Source organism: Gopherus flavomarginatus, chromosome 1 (genome assembly GCF_025201925.1).
Source record: "Gopherus flavomarginatus isolate rGopFla2 chromosome 1, rGopFla2.mat.asm, whole genome shotgun sequence".
NCBI classification, from domain to species: Eukaryota; Metazoa; Chordata; order Testudines; family Testudinidae; genus Gopherus; species Gopherus flavomarginatus.
The window spans coordinates 123023478-123038298 of NC_066617.1; the positions used below are offsets into that span (position 1 = coordinate 123023478).

General features: G+C 43.0%; 1 protein-coding gene across 4 annotated transcripts in view; it reads left to right on the plus strand.

Moving 5' to 3' along the window:
- The window catches only part of PIK3C2G (phosphatidylinositol-4-phosphate 3-kinase catalytic subunit type 2 gamma), a 307432-nt gene that overhangs the window by 203164 nt on the left and 89447 nt on the right, over positions 1 to 14821 (plus strand). For all 4 annotated transcript variants that reach the window (XR_007776329.1, XM_050967900.1, XM_050967911.1 and 1 more), the window contains 2 exons: positions 616 to 772; positions 14552 to 14661. Coding sequence is in view for 3 of the 4 variants with exons in the window: in XM_050967900.1 (XP_050823857.1) it covers positions 616 to 772; positions 14552 to 14661 (267 nt within the window). In the remaining variant the exon portion in view is untranslated. The remainder of the gene's footprint in view (positions 1 to 615; positions 773 to 14551; positions 14662 to 14821) is intronic.

Below are 14821 nucleotides of genomic sequence, written 5' to 3' on the forward strand. Positions count from 1 at the left end.
CCACAAGCTCTTAAAAAAGCAAGTCATTGGCCCAGATTCTGCTGGCAATTTACATCCGTCTAAATCCAGAGTAACTGGATAAAAGACAGTGTTTATCTGGATTTATTTTGGTGCAGCTGAGATAAGAACCAACCCTTGACAGAAAGCAGAAAAGCACCCTAGGTTTGGGGGGGGGGGATTTTGTTTATTTTAAATACACTTTTTGCCTGGTAGAGAGTTATATTTATATCCCACTCTGTTCAAGTACAGCTTTTAAATATTTCAGTACCAGGAGAGAATATGCGTCAAGATCAAGACCATTATTCTGAGGCATGGAGTAGGGAAACTGAAGGAGTGAGAGTTAAAAATAAATTTTTAAAAATTGTGTTCAGTTGTTGGCTTCCCCAAATTGCTGCACAACCATGTGCATGAAGAAGATCTCACCTAGAGACCTGTCTGCCACAATTAGTCAGCATCACTGAGTGTTCTGGCATGGAGTTATCCACCCTGAAGGAAGGGAGAGGAAAGAAATAATGAGAAGGGAAAGACTGGGAAAACAAATGTTAACGGGGAGTTAAAAGGCTCAACCCTCTGGTAGGATTTGCCATTTTTCATTGTATTTTTTTTTTTTTCGAGGGACCGAGCACCTTTTATCTTCACTTCAGAGATGGAGTATTTCATCACAGAAGGTGGAAAAAACCCACAGCGTTTCCAAGAGTTTGTGGAACTTTGCTGTCGAGCTTATAATATAGTCAGGAAACACAGCCAATTGCTCTTGAACCTGCTGGAGATGGTAAGAAGGTCAGGGATGTAACCCAAAAAACCCTCAATCCCTCTTGTTTTCTTTTTCCCCTGTAGCAAGGCTTAGAGGGATCAGATTTTTATCGGTAAATGTCAATCGCATTGTACACCCACAAACCAATGAAAATGTATATTTTTACCACTAATAATCTAAATTTACATTAAGGCAAAATAAGAAAAATGCTGCTTCAGAAGTTACTAGCATTTGACTTAAGGGTCTTTACTTTGTGTATTTTGACATGTGATGTGTACAATTTGTTAACAGTTCTAAAGGTTTAACTTTGAATCTCAGTGTCTACAGTCATTAAATAATTTCATGCAATTGTGAAAATGTAAATCGATAAAACTTGAAAAAAGCCTTAAAATTAGACATCGATATTATCACTCAAAATTGTAAAATAATCAAATTCTGCCAAGTCTCTATTACTGTGATTTAGAGCTTTGTCAAATTTCCAGGATTTTTTTTTCCATGCAAATGTTAGCAACTTTATTTAGAGTGTCACCTTTGTGCTCGCAAAATATCATTCTGCCCTCTCTTTTGTGTGAAAGCTAATTATGTTTTTGCTCATATTAAAGTTTCACCCTATTTTTTTTAAATTGGAACATTTTTGTAAAATTTTAACCAGTTGCAGAGCAACTCAAATGAAAAGGTTTTCTTTTGTGAATGTTTCACCCGGTCCTAATTCCAGGTTTTCAAATTGCAACTCTGTTCGGAATTAAAGAAGTGAACTAATTAAACTAAACTCACAGACTGCATTATGCTTCAATACCCTATGGTGATTGATCTAGGACACTGCAGTCATTGCAGAGTTTCGGGAGCCATTATTGTAGAATGCTACCATGCTTTGTTACTGAGATAAATACAGTAAAGAAAAAAGGCTACATGAGGACTGCATAGAAGAACCGGTTGTAGAGGACAGCCTTGGTTCGAGTGATAATGAGCTAATTCAGTTTAAACTAAATGAAAAGATAAACAAAAAATAGATCTGCAACTAGGGTCCTTGATTACAAAAGAACCAATTAAAAAAAATTAAGGGAATTAGTTGGGGAAGTGGACTGGCCTGAAGAATTCAAGGATCTAAATGTGGAGGAGGCTTGGAATTAGTTTCTGCAACTTTGACTTAAATTACCTGAAGCCTCCATCCCAACCAAGGAGAAAAAATGCTTAGGGAAGGGTTGCAGACCAAAGTGGATGAGCAAGTGTCTCAAATAGGTGATTAAGAGAAAGCAGAAAGCCTACAAGGAATGGAAGATGGGAGGGATCAGCAAGGAAAGCTACCTCTTGGAGGTCAGAAAGTGTAGGGATAAAGTGAGAACTGCCAAAAGCCAAGCAGAGTTGAACCTTACAAAGAGAATTAAAACCAATAGTAAAAGGTTCTATAGCCATATAAATAAGAAGGAGAGAAGAAGTGGGACTGCTAAACACTGAGGATGGGGTAGAGATTAAAGATTACCTAGGCATGGCCCCAAACCTAAACAAATATTTGCCCTCAGTCTTTAATTAGGCTAATGACGAGCTTAGGGGTAGTGGCATGGTGACTAATGGGAATAAGGATATGGAGGTAGATATTACCACATCCAAGGTGGAAGTCAAACTGAAACAGCTTAATGGGACTAAACTGAGGGGGGGACAGATAATCTCCATCCAAGAATATTAAAGAAACTGGCCTGTGAAATTTCAAGGGCAATAGCAAGGGTTTTTAATGAGTCTGTAAACTAGGGGGTTGTACTTTGTGACTAGAGAATTACTAATATAGTTCCTGTTTTTAAGAAAGGGGGGGGAAATTGATCTGGGCAACTGCAGGCCTGCTAGTTTGACCTCGGTGGTATGCAAGGTCTTGGAACAAATTTTGAAAGAGAAAGTAGGTAGGACATAGAGGTGAATGGGAATTGGGATAAAATACAATGTGGTTTTACAAAAGGTAGATCGTGCCAAACAGCCTGATCTCCTTTTTTGAGAAGATAACTGATTTTTTAGACTAAGGAAATGCAGTAGATCTAATCTATCTGGATTTCAATAAGGCATTTGATAAATTATTAGTTACATTGGGGAAGATGGGGATTAACATGAGAGTTAAAAGGTGGATAAGGAACTGGTTAAAGTGGAGACTAAGACAAGTTATGCTGAAAGGTGAGCTGTCAGGCTGGAGGGAGGTTACTAGTAGAGTTCCTCAGGGATTGGTCTTGGGACCAGTCTTATTTGACATTTTAATTAATGACCTTGGCACAAAAAGCCGGAGTGTGGTAATAAATATAGATGACACAAAGTTGGGAGGTGTTTCCAATATGGAGGATCAGAATATCATAAAAGAATGATCTTGTAAACTGGAGTAATAGAAATGGCGTGAAATTTAATAGTGCAAGGTCATGCTTTTAGGAACTAACAACAAGAATTTTTGCTATAAGCTGGGGAAGTATCAGTAGGAAGTGACAAAGGAGTTGAAATACCTGGGTGTATTGGTTGATTGCAGGGTGACTATGAGCCGCCAATCTGATGCAGCTGTGAAAAAGGCTCATGCAGTCCTAGAATGCAGCAGGTGAGGTATTTCCAGTAGAGACAGAGATGCTTTATCAGTGCCTTGTACAATGGTACTGAGGCTGAGAGGGGTAATGTGAGACTTTTATTGATTAATGTTTGTAAAGCGCTTTCAGCTCTGCAGATGAGAGATTACTCAGTAAAGCCCAAATCAAAGGCCCAGTCCAAAGAGCAAGCAGCTGGGCTGTGCATTGCAGGGCTCCTTCAAGGAAGGAGCAATGGAATCCCCGACCAAGCCAGTGGAATGGTCATAGATCAGCTATACAACTGCTACCAAAGCCCTAGGGCTCTGCACCACCTGTACCTCTCATAAGCAGGAGAGGAGAAATGATAGGTATGGCAGTGAGTGGATCAGCTGTCTTCTCCGCATATTCTTGTTGTGTGGTGGCATGCCAGGAGACTCCACAATGCTGCACTGCACGGCACTAAGGATTGTTTGTGCCCAGCACAAGACCCCCAAATCTTACCTTTCTGAGCACCCTCTGATGTGCAGCAAAACTGCACTCTTATGGCCAAAATGAAAATTATATGTTGCAAAAGATGCCATGTGTTTCCCATCTTAAAGTAATTTTGAAGCTAGAACTGGTGCATGAAATTGGATGCCCTATAAAAGGAGTACATAGATCATAGACAACCACAGAACCATAGGAATGGAATGGCTGTCAAGAAATCATCTAGTCCAGTCCCCTGTACTGACGGCAGAACTAAGTATTAGCTAGACCACCCCTGACAGGTGTTTCTCTAACCCACTCTTAAAAATCTCCAGTGACAGAGATTCCACAACCTGTTTGGGCAATTTATTCCAGTGCTTAACCATCCTGACAGTTAGGAAGCTTTTGCTAATGTCCAACCTAAACCGCCCTTGCAGCAATTTAAGCCCATTGCTTCTTGTTCTACCCTCCTCCTTGTAACAACATTTTATGTACTTGAAAACTGTTATCATGACCCCTCTCGGTCTTCTCTTCTCCAGATTAAATAAACCCAGTTTTTTAAATCGTTCCTCATACATCATGTTTTCTAGACCTTTAATCATTTCTGTTTCCTTGGACTTTCTCCAATTTGTCCACATCTTTCCCAAAATGTGGCTCCCAGAACTGGACACAATACTCCAGTAGAGGCCTAATCAGTGTGGAGTAGAATGGAAGAATTACTTCTAGTGTCTTGCTTACAACGTTCTTCCTAATACATCCCAGAATGATGTTTGCTTTTTTTGTAACAGTGTTACCCTGTTGACTCATATTTAGCTTGTGATCCACTATGACCCCCAGATCCCTTTCTGCAGTACTCCTTCCTAGGCAGTCATTTCCCATTTTGTATGTGTGCAACTGATTGTTCCTTCCTAAGTGAAGTACTTTGCATTTGTCCGTATTGAATTTCTTCCTATTTTCTTCAGACCACTTCTCCAGTTTGTCCAGATCATTTAGAATTTCAATCCTATCCTCCAAAGCACTTGCAACCCCCCCCCAGTGTGGTTTCATCCGCAAACTTTATAAGTGTGTTCTCTATTCCATTATTTAAACCATTGATGAAGATATTGAACACAACTGGACCCAGAAATGATCCCTGCATGACCCCATTTGATCGCTTGTCCGTGAACATGGACATCTGTGCACAGGGATCCATACTGATTACCTGAGAGCTTCTGGATAGATTTTTAAAGTTTTGGTTTTAACCCATAAAGCCCTAACTTGCCTGGTACCAGGTCCCCCTGTGAGACCACCTCTTTCCCTTTAATACAGTGCAATGGTTGCAGTCAGTAGAGGTGTTGATGCTAGAGCACCTTTCATATAACAGAGAGGGGGATGCTGGGAGAGTGTTCTGCACAAGGGCCACAGAGCTCTGGAATGGCCTCTGGCCCCAGGTCTCATATTGTTTGGATCTCATAGACTCTAGGACTGGAAGGGACCTCGAGAGGTCATCGAGTCCAGTCCCCTGCAGGCAGGACCAAATACTGTCTAGACCATCCCTAATAGACATTTATCTAACCTACTCTTAAATATCTCCAGAAATGGAGATTCCACAACTTCCCTAGGCAATCTATTCCAGTGTTTAACTACCCTGACAGTTAGGAACTTTTTCCTAATGTCCAACCTAAATCTCCCTTGCTGCAGTTTAAGCCCATTGCTTCTTGTTCTATCATTGGAGGCTAAGGTGAACAAGTTTTCTCCCTCCTCCTGAAGACACCCTTTTAGATACCTGAAAACTGCTATCATGTCCCCTCTCAGTCTTCTCTTTTCCAAACTAAACAAACCCAATTCCTTCAGCCTTCCTTCATAGGTCATGTTCTCAAGACCTTTAATCATTCTTGTTGCTCTTCTCTGGACCCTTTCCAATTTCTCCACATCTTTCTTGAAATGCGGTGCCCAGAACTGGACACAATACTCCAGTTGAGGTCTAACCAGCGCAGAGTAAAGCGGAAGAATGACTTCTCGTGTCTTGTTTACAACACACCTGTTAATGCATCCCAGAATCACGTTTGCATTTTTTGCAACAGTATCACACTGTTGACTCATATTAAGCTTGTGGTCCACTATGACCCCTAGATCTCTTTCTGCCATACTTCTTCCTAGACAGTCTCTTCCCATTCTGTATGTGTGAAACTGATTGTTCCTTCCTAAGTGGAGCACTTTGCATTTGTCTTTATTGAACTTCATCCTGTTTACCTCAGACCATTTCTCCAATTTGTCCAGATCATGTTGAATTTTGACCCTGTCCTCCAAAGCAGTTGCAATCCCTCCCAGTTTGGTATCGTCCGCAAACTTAATAAGCGTATTTTCTATGCCAACATCTAAATCGTTGATGAAGATATTGAACAGAGCCGGTCCCAAAACAGACCCCTGCGGAACCCCACTTGTTATACCTTTCCAGCAGGATTGGGAGCCATTAACAACTACTCTCTGAGTACGGTTATCCAGCCAGTTATGCACCCACCTTATAGGAGCCCCAGCTAAATTGTACTTTCCTAGTTTATCTATAAGAATATCTTGCAAGACCGTATCAAATGCCTTACTAAAGTCTAGGTATATCACATCCACCGCTTCTCTCTTATCCACAAGGCTCGTTATCCTATCAAAGAATGCTATCAGATTAGTTTGACACGATTTGTTCTTTACAAATCCATGCTGGCTATTCCCTATCACCTTACCACCTTCCAAGTGTTTGCAGATGATTTCTTTAATTACCTGCTCCATTATCTTCCCTGGCACAGAAGTTAAACTAACTGGTCTGTAGTTTCCTGGGTTGTTTTTATTTCCCTTTTTATAGATGGGCACTATATTTGCCCCCTTCCAGTCTTCTGGAATCTCCCCCATCTCCCATGATTTCCCAAAGATAATAGTTAGAGGCTCAGATACCTCCTCTATTAACTCCTTGAGTATTCTAGGATGCATTTCATCAGGCCCTGGTGACATGCAGGCATCTAACTTTTCTAAGTGATTTTTTACTTGCTCTTTTTTTATTTTATCTTCTAAACCTACCCTCTTCCCGTAAGCATTCACTATATTGGACATTCCTTCAGACTTCTCAGTGAAGACTGAAACAAAGAAGTCATTAAGCATCTGTTGGCATTCAGGGCACATTGCAGGTTCCATTTGTTTTACATGGCCTTTGAAGAGCAATATGGGTGTTGAGCTATAGGCTAACATACAGTGATGTGTTAGCACTTGATTATAAGCTGCAGCTTGGTGGATGAGCTTGATGGTACTGCATTCTGGGTTTGGTAATGGTAAATAACTGATAGGGAACTCAGAGCCTGTGGATATGGGTGCTCTTATTTCTTCTAAAGAGAAAGGAGATTTCAGTGTGATGGGATGTACCAGGCCCTTCGAGGCCTCCTGCTGGAGGCCCCGCAGTCCTACCACACACACACACACCTGTCCTGGGAAGGAGCAGTGAAGGTGAGTCTAGGGTGACCAGATGCCCTGATATTATCAGGACCATCCCAATATTAGGGACTTTTTCTTATATAAGCAACTAATTCCCACCCCGTCCTGATTTTTCACACTGGCTATCTGGTCATCCTAGGCCTGGAGAGGCCTTATGGGAACAGCCAATCAGAGCCTAGCAGGCTCCAATAAAAAGAACTGCCAGGCCTAAGCAGGTCAGTCCCTGGCTAGGACCAGAAGGCTGAGGATGGGTGCTCTGCTCTGGCCAGAGGAGATCAATGGGATGATCCTACTGGCTCTGAGAATGAGAAGATTTGACAGCTGTAACCCTGAGGTAAGGATGAAGAGAAAGGGCCTACATGGGAAATGGCCCAGGGAAGTAGCAGCAGCAGCAAACTGGAAGCAGTGATACATGTTTATAGGGTCCCTGGGTTGGGACTCAGCATAGTGAGTGGTCTCCCCACTGGCTTACTTGCAAAGTGGCCAAAGCCCTGAGAAGGGGAAAAGGCTCTGTTGGGAAGCTCAAGTGAAGGGCAGGACTTAGAGGGGCATGGAGGTCACCCCGGTACACTCCTTTCTGTCAGGTGTGGTGCCACGGCTTGATCTCATTAACTAGAGCCATAGCCATAAATAGGAGCCTACTCTGCTGCACCCAGGGACACTCATCTCTCCCACTCAGTCCAACAAGCAGCCTCTGGCTCCTTCCTTCAGGAGACATGTCTTTCCTGCATCTGTAAATAGTCTCTGCTTCTGGAATCCTTTTTGGTTCCTTCTCTGGGTTACTCCTTTCAGACCTTCCTTAATCAGGAGTCTCCTTTGCAAATGGGCTGCATTAGTTAGTTCCTGACTGTTCTCCTTAATCAAGAGTCCCCCCAGCTCTCCTCCCTGGAGCTGAGTTCTCTTAATCACTTTCTCTAGTCCTTCTGAAGTAAGAGCTGTCCTCTCCCAAGTTGCGTTATGCGTTATCCAGCTATAAGGCCTTTGCCAGCTTCTCCCTCAGCTGGCCTCTTGCCCTTAGTCTTTAGGCTTCAGACTGCTCAGCAAGCTAGTTAGTATTCCTGGTGCCTGCCCTGCTAGGAGAGAGAGGAGGCAGCCTTTATGCTGGTCCCCTTCTCCCAGCTCATTCCCAACTGGCTGGGGAGAAGGAGGAGGGAGGGGACCCTTGCTTTCCCCTCTCGCAAGGCTCCTGGCCCTTAAAGAAACAGTAACAGTATTTCCTCCAGAATACTTCTTAGTCCTGGGCCTCCTTCCTTTCTCCTAATATCTCCCAGGTCTTTGTATATATAATTGGGCCTTTCAGACTCTTCAAGTGCCATGCCACATGGGCTGACTATTAGGCCCTACTACTCTTAAGGGCAGACTGCTCCATCACATACAGTAAAAAGGGTAATTTATAGAAAATTATGGGGAAGATCTACCTTGAGCTCACTTTAGTGCAAAATGCCAGATGACAGCAGGAAGGGAAAGATAAACTAACCATCTCATATTTATTTTATTCAGAAAAAGCAGTCTCAAGTTTCCACAATGGAAATTCTGTGCATATCTGAAAATCTGCATCTTGTCTCCATCTCACTGTCTGAGTTCTGCTTTCTGAGACATCTATATATGGTTTTTTGAGGTGTTTTTTTAATGTCAAACCTGAAGTTATATAAGGCCACTTTCAAAATGTGCAGTGCTTGATTGGGGTTGTAAACTCTATCTGCTTTGAATGGTCAGTAACTGCTAGTGGCTTTAGCAAACTTTGATTATAAACCACAAGATTTTTTGGCCCAGTGTGGAGTTAATGCTTTATTCTCTTGGTGAGCAGCATGTTTCCAAATATCAGCAGTACCAGTATATGCTCCTGGGAGCGAGAGAAGAAATAAGTTCCCATCACTCTGAAAAGCAGAAACATCTGCGGGAGGCCCAAGAGCCCTGCTGACAGAGTTCAGCTACAAAGCCTGTAGTTTATCAGCTTTCCTCTCATTAAAGAATCAATATGAACTAGAACAGAGGGTTTCTGGGGGCCATGAGCAGCATTGAACTAGTTTAAAAAATCATGTAAAATCCAGGATTTTCCAGATAGAAATTTCTATCACAGGTCTATATAGCTGGTTCTCCAAGAAAGCCTAACAAATCAGCTCTCTGCTAAAATGTGAGTAAGAAATAGACAGAGTCATTACTGAGAGACAGGAGATATAGATTCACTGCCACTGAGTCACTCTGTGTCCTTGAACAAATCACTCCACCTTGCCATGCCTCAGAAATACCTTTTGTAAAATAGGGGTAATGAAACTTGCCCAACTTGGTGAAGGGATTTGAGATGTATGTGAAAAGTGCTGTATCAGTACTAGTATAATTAATTCTTTCATATAGAGATGGGCCTACCCCACAATCCTGGATCTGAATGCCCACAGCCTTGGAGGTGTTTGCCATCCAAACCTGAGCCTACCCTAGGGTGACCAGACAGCAAGTGTGAAAAATCGGGAGGTGGGTTGGGGGTAATAGAAGCCCTTATAAGAAAAAGACCCAAAAATCGGGACTGCCCCTATAAAATTGGGACATCTGGTCACCATAGTCCACCTTTACTGCTGGCCCTTCACTTCCTTTTCACTATGAGCAGATCCAAACATTACCATACTCTGAGGAATTAGAAATCCAGATCCAAATGTTTGTGGCTCAGGCTTATCTCTAGTTTTATCAGATAACTAAAATACCTGTGATGGTCAAGTACTGTAGCCCAAGCCATCTGGGTGCCCAAACATATGTGTACTTGGGACAACTAGTTGGAAAATACCCAAAGTCCTGTCTGATCAGTCTCCAGCATCACTATGTTGGGAACCCTCCTTGTCCCCTCTGATACAAGAGGAAAGAAACTACACAAAGCAGGGATGATGAAGGGGCTGGATGATCCTCAAGGAACCATGCTGCACGGGGGAACAGTAGCCAACAGAGCAATGCAGGGAAGCCAGTCCTATCCACACAACCTTCTGCTTCACTGGCACTTGGGCTCTTCTTTCCCATATCCCCAGGGTAGGGAGTCCACACCATGCCACCTGCATCTGGTGTAAGATAGGGCACCAAACTAGAAATTAGAAGAGACCAGAATTCTTTACCCACCTCGACACATAGTACTGTATGACAATGGGCAACACACTTCATCTCTCAGCACCATAGTTCTCCCATTTAAAATGGGGATATTTTTATCTACAGTCCTTTGTAAACTGCTTGAAGATATATAGATAAATAATATTATGTGTTTGTAAGTGCAAAATATTATTATTGTGCCTTGCCTAGTCTCAAGAAAGATGAACTCTAACTGGAACAGGTGCAGAGAAGGGCTCCTAGGATGATCAGGGGAATGGAGGGGCCTACCTCATAACTGGAAAAGCTTGGCTTGTTTAACCCAGCAAAACTAAGACTGCAAGGGGACGTGATTGCTCTCTAGAAATACATCGGGGGTAAACACCAAAAAGGAAGAGGATCTATTTAAGCTAAAGGACAATGTTTGCATGAGAACAAATGGACATAAATTGGCCAGGAATAAATTTAGGCTAGAAGTTAGAAGAAGGTCTTATAACCATCAGAGGAGTGAGGTTCTGGAACAGCATCCCAATAGGAGTAGAAGAGGCAAACTAGTTTTAAAATGGATCTTGATAAATTATTACCAGGATTATTTGATAGGGTTGCCTGTGATAGCAGGGGACAGAATTCGATGACACAGAAGGTCCCTTCCAGTTCTGTGCTCCTGTGCCCTCTTTGTGTTTGCCAAACTGAGGGGAAGATTCTCTTGGAAACTAAACCATTTGAATTCACCTGAGTGATTTTTCAGTCTCCTCTGCGTAACCAGTGTTCAAGCTGTCACAGTTCCAGCAGCAGTCCAGACAGAGCCTGAGACATTAGGCAACATCTCAGCCATGGTGCTGAGGAGAAATGGACCCAAAATACAAACACGTTGATTTAAAAATATAGAAAAGATGAAAAGAAATTAGGAAAACAAATCTCTCTCTTCTCTCCCCCTTTCACTTTACAACAAAAGCTATGTTTCCCTTTTATTTGGTTTAATCTTCTGAGATCAGTGGGCACTTCTGTCTGCACTGGAAATATATTACGTTGTGGAATGTACACGCTCAAGCAGCAATGGTAAAGTTATATTTGTATTCTTTCTGAGCAATGGGTGGGAAAAATTTTCTATTACACACAGCCCATCATCTCAACTCGGTGTGGGGAATGTGCAAAGTCAGTGGGTTTTAAACCTTTATTAGAAACTTTTCTCTTCTTTTTTTTAACATTTTAAAGTGCCTAGGGACAGATGTGCTGGACACATTGAACATGTCTAGTTGTCCACTTCTCATTGCACTACGCTGACAATGTTGTTAATTCTCATGACTATATAAAAAAGATTGGAAGGAAGGAAGACTTTGCATTTAGGAAGTGTCTTTCATCCAATAATACTTAGGACATATTCAATCATTTTACAACATATTCAATCCTACTAATACTGCTGTAGAGGCAAGCAACTATTATTGTACCCTTCTTCTGGACTGGGAAACTGGGGCACAGAGAGGCTAATGGTATCTGGCATGTTACAAATAAAACTGAGTACATTAACAAAAACAGTTTCTTACAGGTAGATGTATGTACCTAATTGCATGGATTTGAAATAGTGTGACATTGGGATGTAATGTTTTTATAGCTATACCTTTAGGTATAAGGAGTTCATAGAGTAAGGAGAGACATCCATTCTGGTTTAGCGTTCAGTTTGGTTGGTGGGGAGGAGGTTATCACAGCTGAAGGTGGTATCTGCAGCCTGCCCTGGAGATCTGTAGGTGGGTGCCCTTTGCTGCCTTACGGAGGCTGAGGCCTGGTCTACACTACACGTTTAAACCGAATTTAACAGCGTTAAACCGATTTAACCCTGCACCCATTCACAAAATGAGGCCCTTTATATCAATATAAAGGGCTCTTTAAATGGGTTTCTGTACTCCTCTCCGACGAGAGGAGTAGCGCTGAAATTGGTATTGCCATGTCGGATTAGGGTTAGTGTGGCCGCAAATCGACGGTATTGGCCTCCGGGTGGTATCCCACAGTGCACCATCATAACCGCTCTAGAAAGCAATCTGAACTCTGATGCAGTGGCCAGGTAGACAGGAAAAGCCCCGCGAACTTTTGAATTTCATTTCCTGTTTGCCCAGCATGGAGCTCTGATCAACATGGGTGGCGATGCAGTCCCAAATCCAAAAAGAGCTCCAGCTTGGACTGTATGGGAAATACTGGATCTGATCGCTGTCTGGGGAGACAAATCTGTTCTATCAGAGCTCCATTACAGAAGACGAAATGACAAAGCATTTGAAAAAATCTCCAGGCTATGATAGACGGAGACCACAGCAGGGACTTAGCACAGTGCTGCGTGACAAGCGTAATGGAAAGCCAAAGAATCAAATGGACGCTCATGGAGGGAGTGAGGGGGGACTGAGGACTCCAGATATCCCACAGTCCCTGAAGTCTCCGAAAAGTATTTGCATTCTTGGCTGAGCTCCCAATGCCTGAAGGTCAAAAACATTGTCCAGGGTGGTTCAGGGTATATCTCATCAATTTACCTCCCCTCACCCCCATGAAGGAAAAGGGGAAAAAATTGTTTCTTGTCATTTTTCAATGTCACCGTATGTCTACTGCATGCTGCTGGTAGACGTGGTGCTGCGGCGATGAACAGCAGCATCCCCTCCCCTTCCTTTCCTGATGGCAGATGGTACAAAATGGTGGAAAACCATCATCAGCCCATGAGTGCTCCTGACTGGCCTCGGTGAGGTTGGCCGGGGGCCCTGGGTAAAAATGGGAATGACTCCCTGTCATTCCTGGCAGACGGTACAAAATACTGGGTAACAGTCCTCATCATAGCAGCTGGAACCTGAGTTCCATCAGCCCCCTCCCCCCTTTTGCATCTAAAGAAAAGATTCTGTACTGCCTGGACTATCATAGCAGCGGGTGGCTGCTATCCTTTCCCCCTCACCCTTTAATGTCCTGCCTCGACTATCATAGCAGCTGGAGGCTGCCTCCCCCTCATTTTATCTCGCTAAAAAGTGTTTCTTATTACTGTATTCTTTTTTACTTCATCACACAAATGGGGGGACACTGCCACGGTAGCCCAGGAGTGGTGGGGGAGGAGGGAAGCAATGGGTGGATTTGTTCAGGGACACCCCCTAGAATAGCATGCAGCTCATCATTTCTGTGGGATCTCTGGGGCTCTGACTCAGAGTGGCTATGCTCTCTGGCTTTCTAGTAGACTTGCCCCATATTCTAGGCAGGACTGACTCTATTTTTAGACAAAACATGAAGGGAATGACCTGGGGAGTCATTCCCATTTTTGTCCATGCGCCCCTGGCCGACCTAAGCGAGGCCAGCCAGCAGTACCCATGACATCAGCAGACAGTACAAAATGATTGATAACCGTCATCGCCACTTTCCAATTGCAAACGGTACAAAATGATTGATAACTATCATCTCATCACCAATTTACAATGGCAGACGGTGCAACAGGGATGGTAACCATCTCTGCTACCTTGCAAAGGCAAATGAATGCTGCTGTGTAGCACTGCAGTACCGCCTCTGTCAGTGGCATCCAATACACATATGGTGACAGTGACAAAAGGCAAAAATTGCTCCATGGTTGACATGCTATGGTGTCTGCCAGGGGAATCCAGGGAAAAAGGGCGCAAAATGATTGTCTGCCGTTGCTTTCACGGAGGAAGGATTGAGTGACGACATTTACCCAGAATCACCCGCAACACTGTTTTTGCACCATCATGCATTGGGATCTCAACCCAGAATTCCAATGGGCGGGGGAGACTGCGGGAACTATGGGATAGCTACGGGATAGCTACCCACAGTGCAATGCTCCAGAGATCGACGCTAGCCTTGGTACATGGATGCACACCACCGAATTAACGTGCTTAGTGTGTCCGCGTGCACTCGACTTTATACAATCTGTTTTACAAAACCAGTTTATGTAAAATCGGAATAATCCCGTAGTGTAGACATACCCTGAGAGGGGAAAATAATGTTTCTGTGTATACCGAGGTGGTGGACTCCTAACAGAGAGCTCAGTTGCAAGGAATTTAATTCATGAGGTCCTAAATCTATTTGAATACACGCTCTTCTGGTGTATCAATGTGAAGAGGTTAAGAGTGCATTTCATTCTCCTAATCAGTGCTCTGTGTGTTATACCCAGAGTCACACATTGCCCAAATTAAGAGAGGTTTGTAATTTATAAATGAAGAGAGTTCTTTCCCTGTAACTCCACTTTTTTCTAGTTGCCCTGTTTCATTTAAATTATGTTCAGTGCATTTATTGGATCAATCCTGTTTATTCAAAGATGCTGCATGCAGGGTTGCCTGAGCTGAACAGCGTCCAGGATTTGAAGTATGTGTATGATAACCTTCGTCCACAGGACTCAGACCTCCAAGCCACGAGCTACTTTACCAGGTAAAAACAGAAAAGAATTCAGAAAGTATGCCCTCTTTTAGGCTTAAAGAAACACTGCAAAATTACAAATCATAGGCTCTGTTGATCTATGGAGTTAGTCAATTGAAATCAATAAATTACACAAAGGATTGTCTCTAAACACAAACACGCAACCAAACCT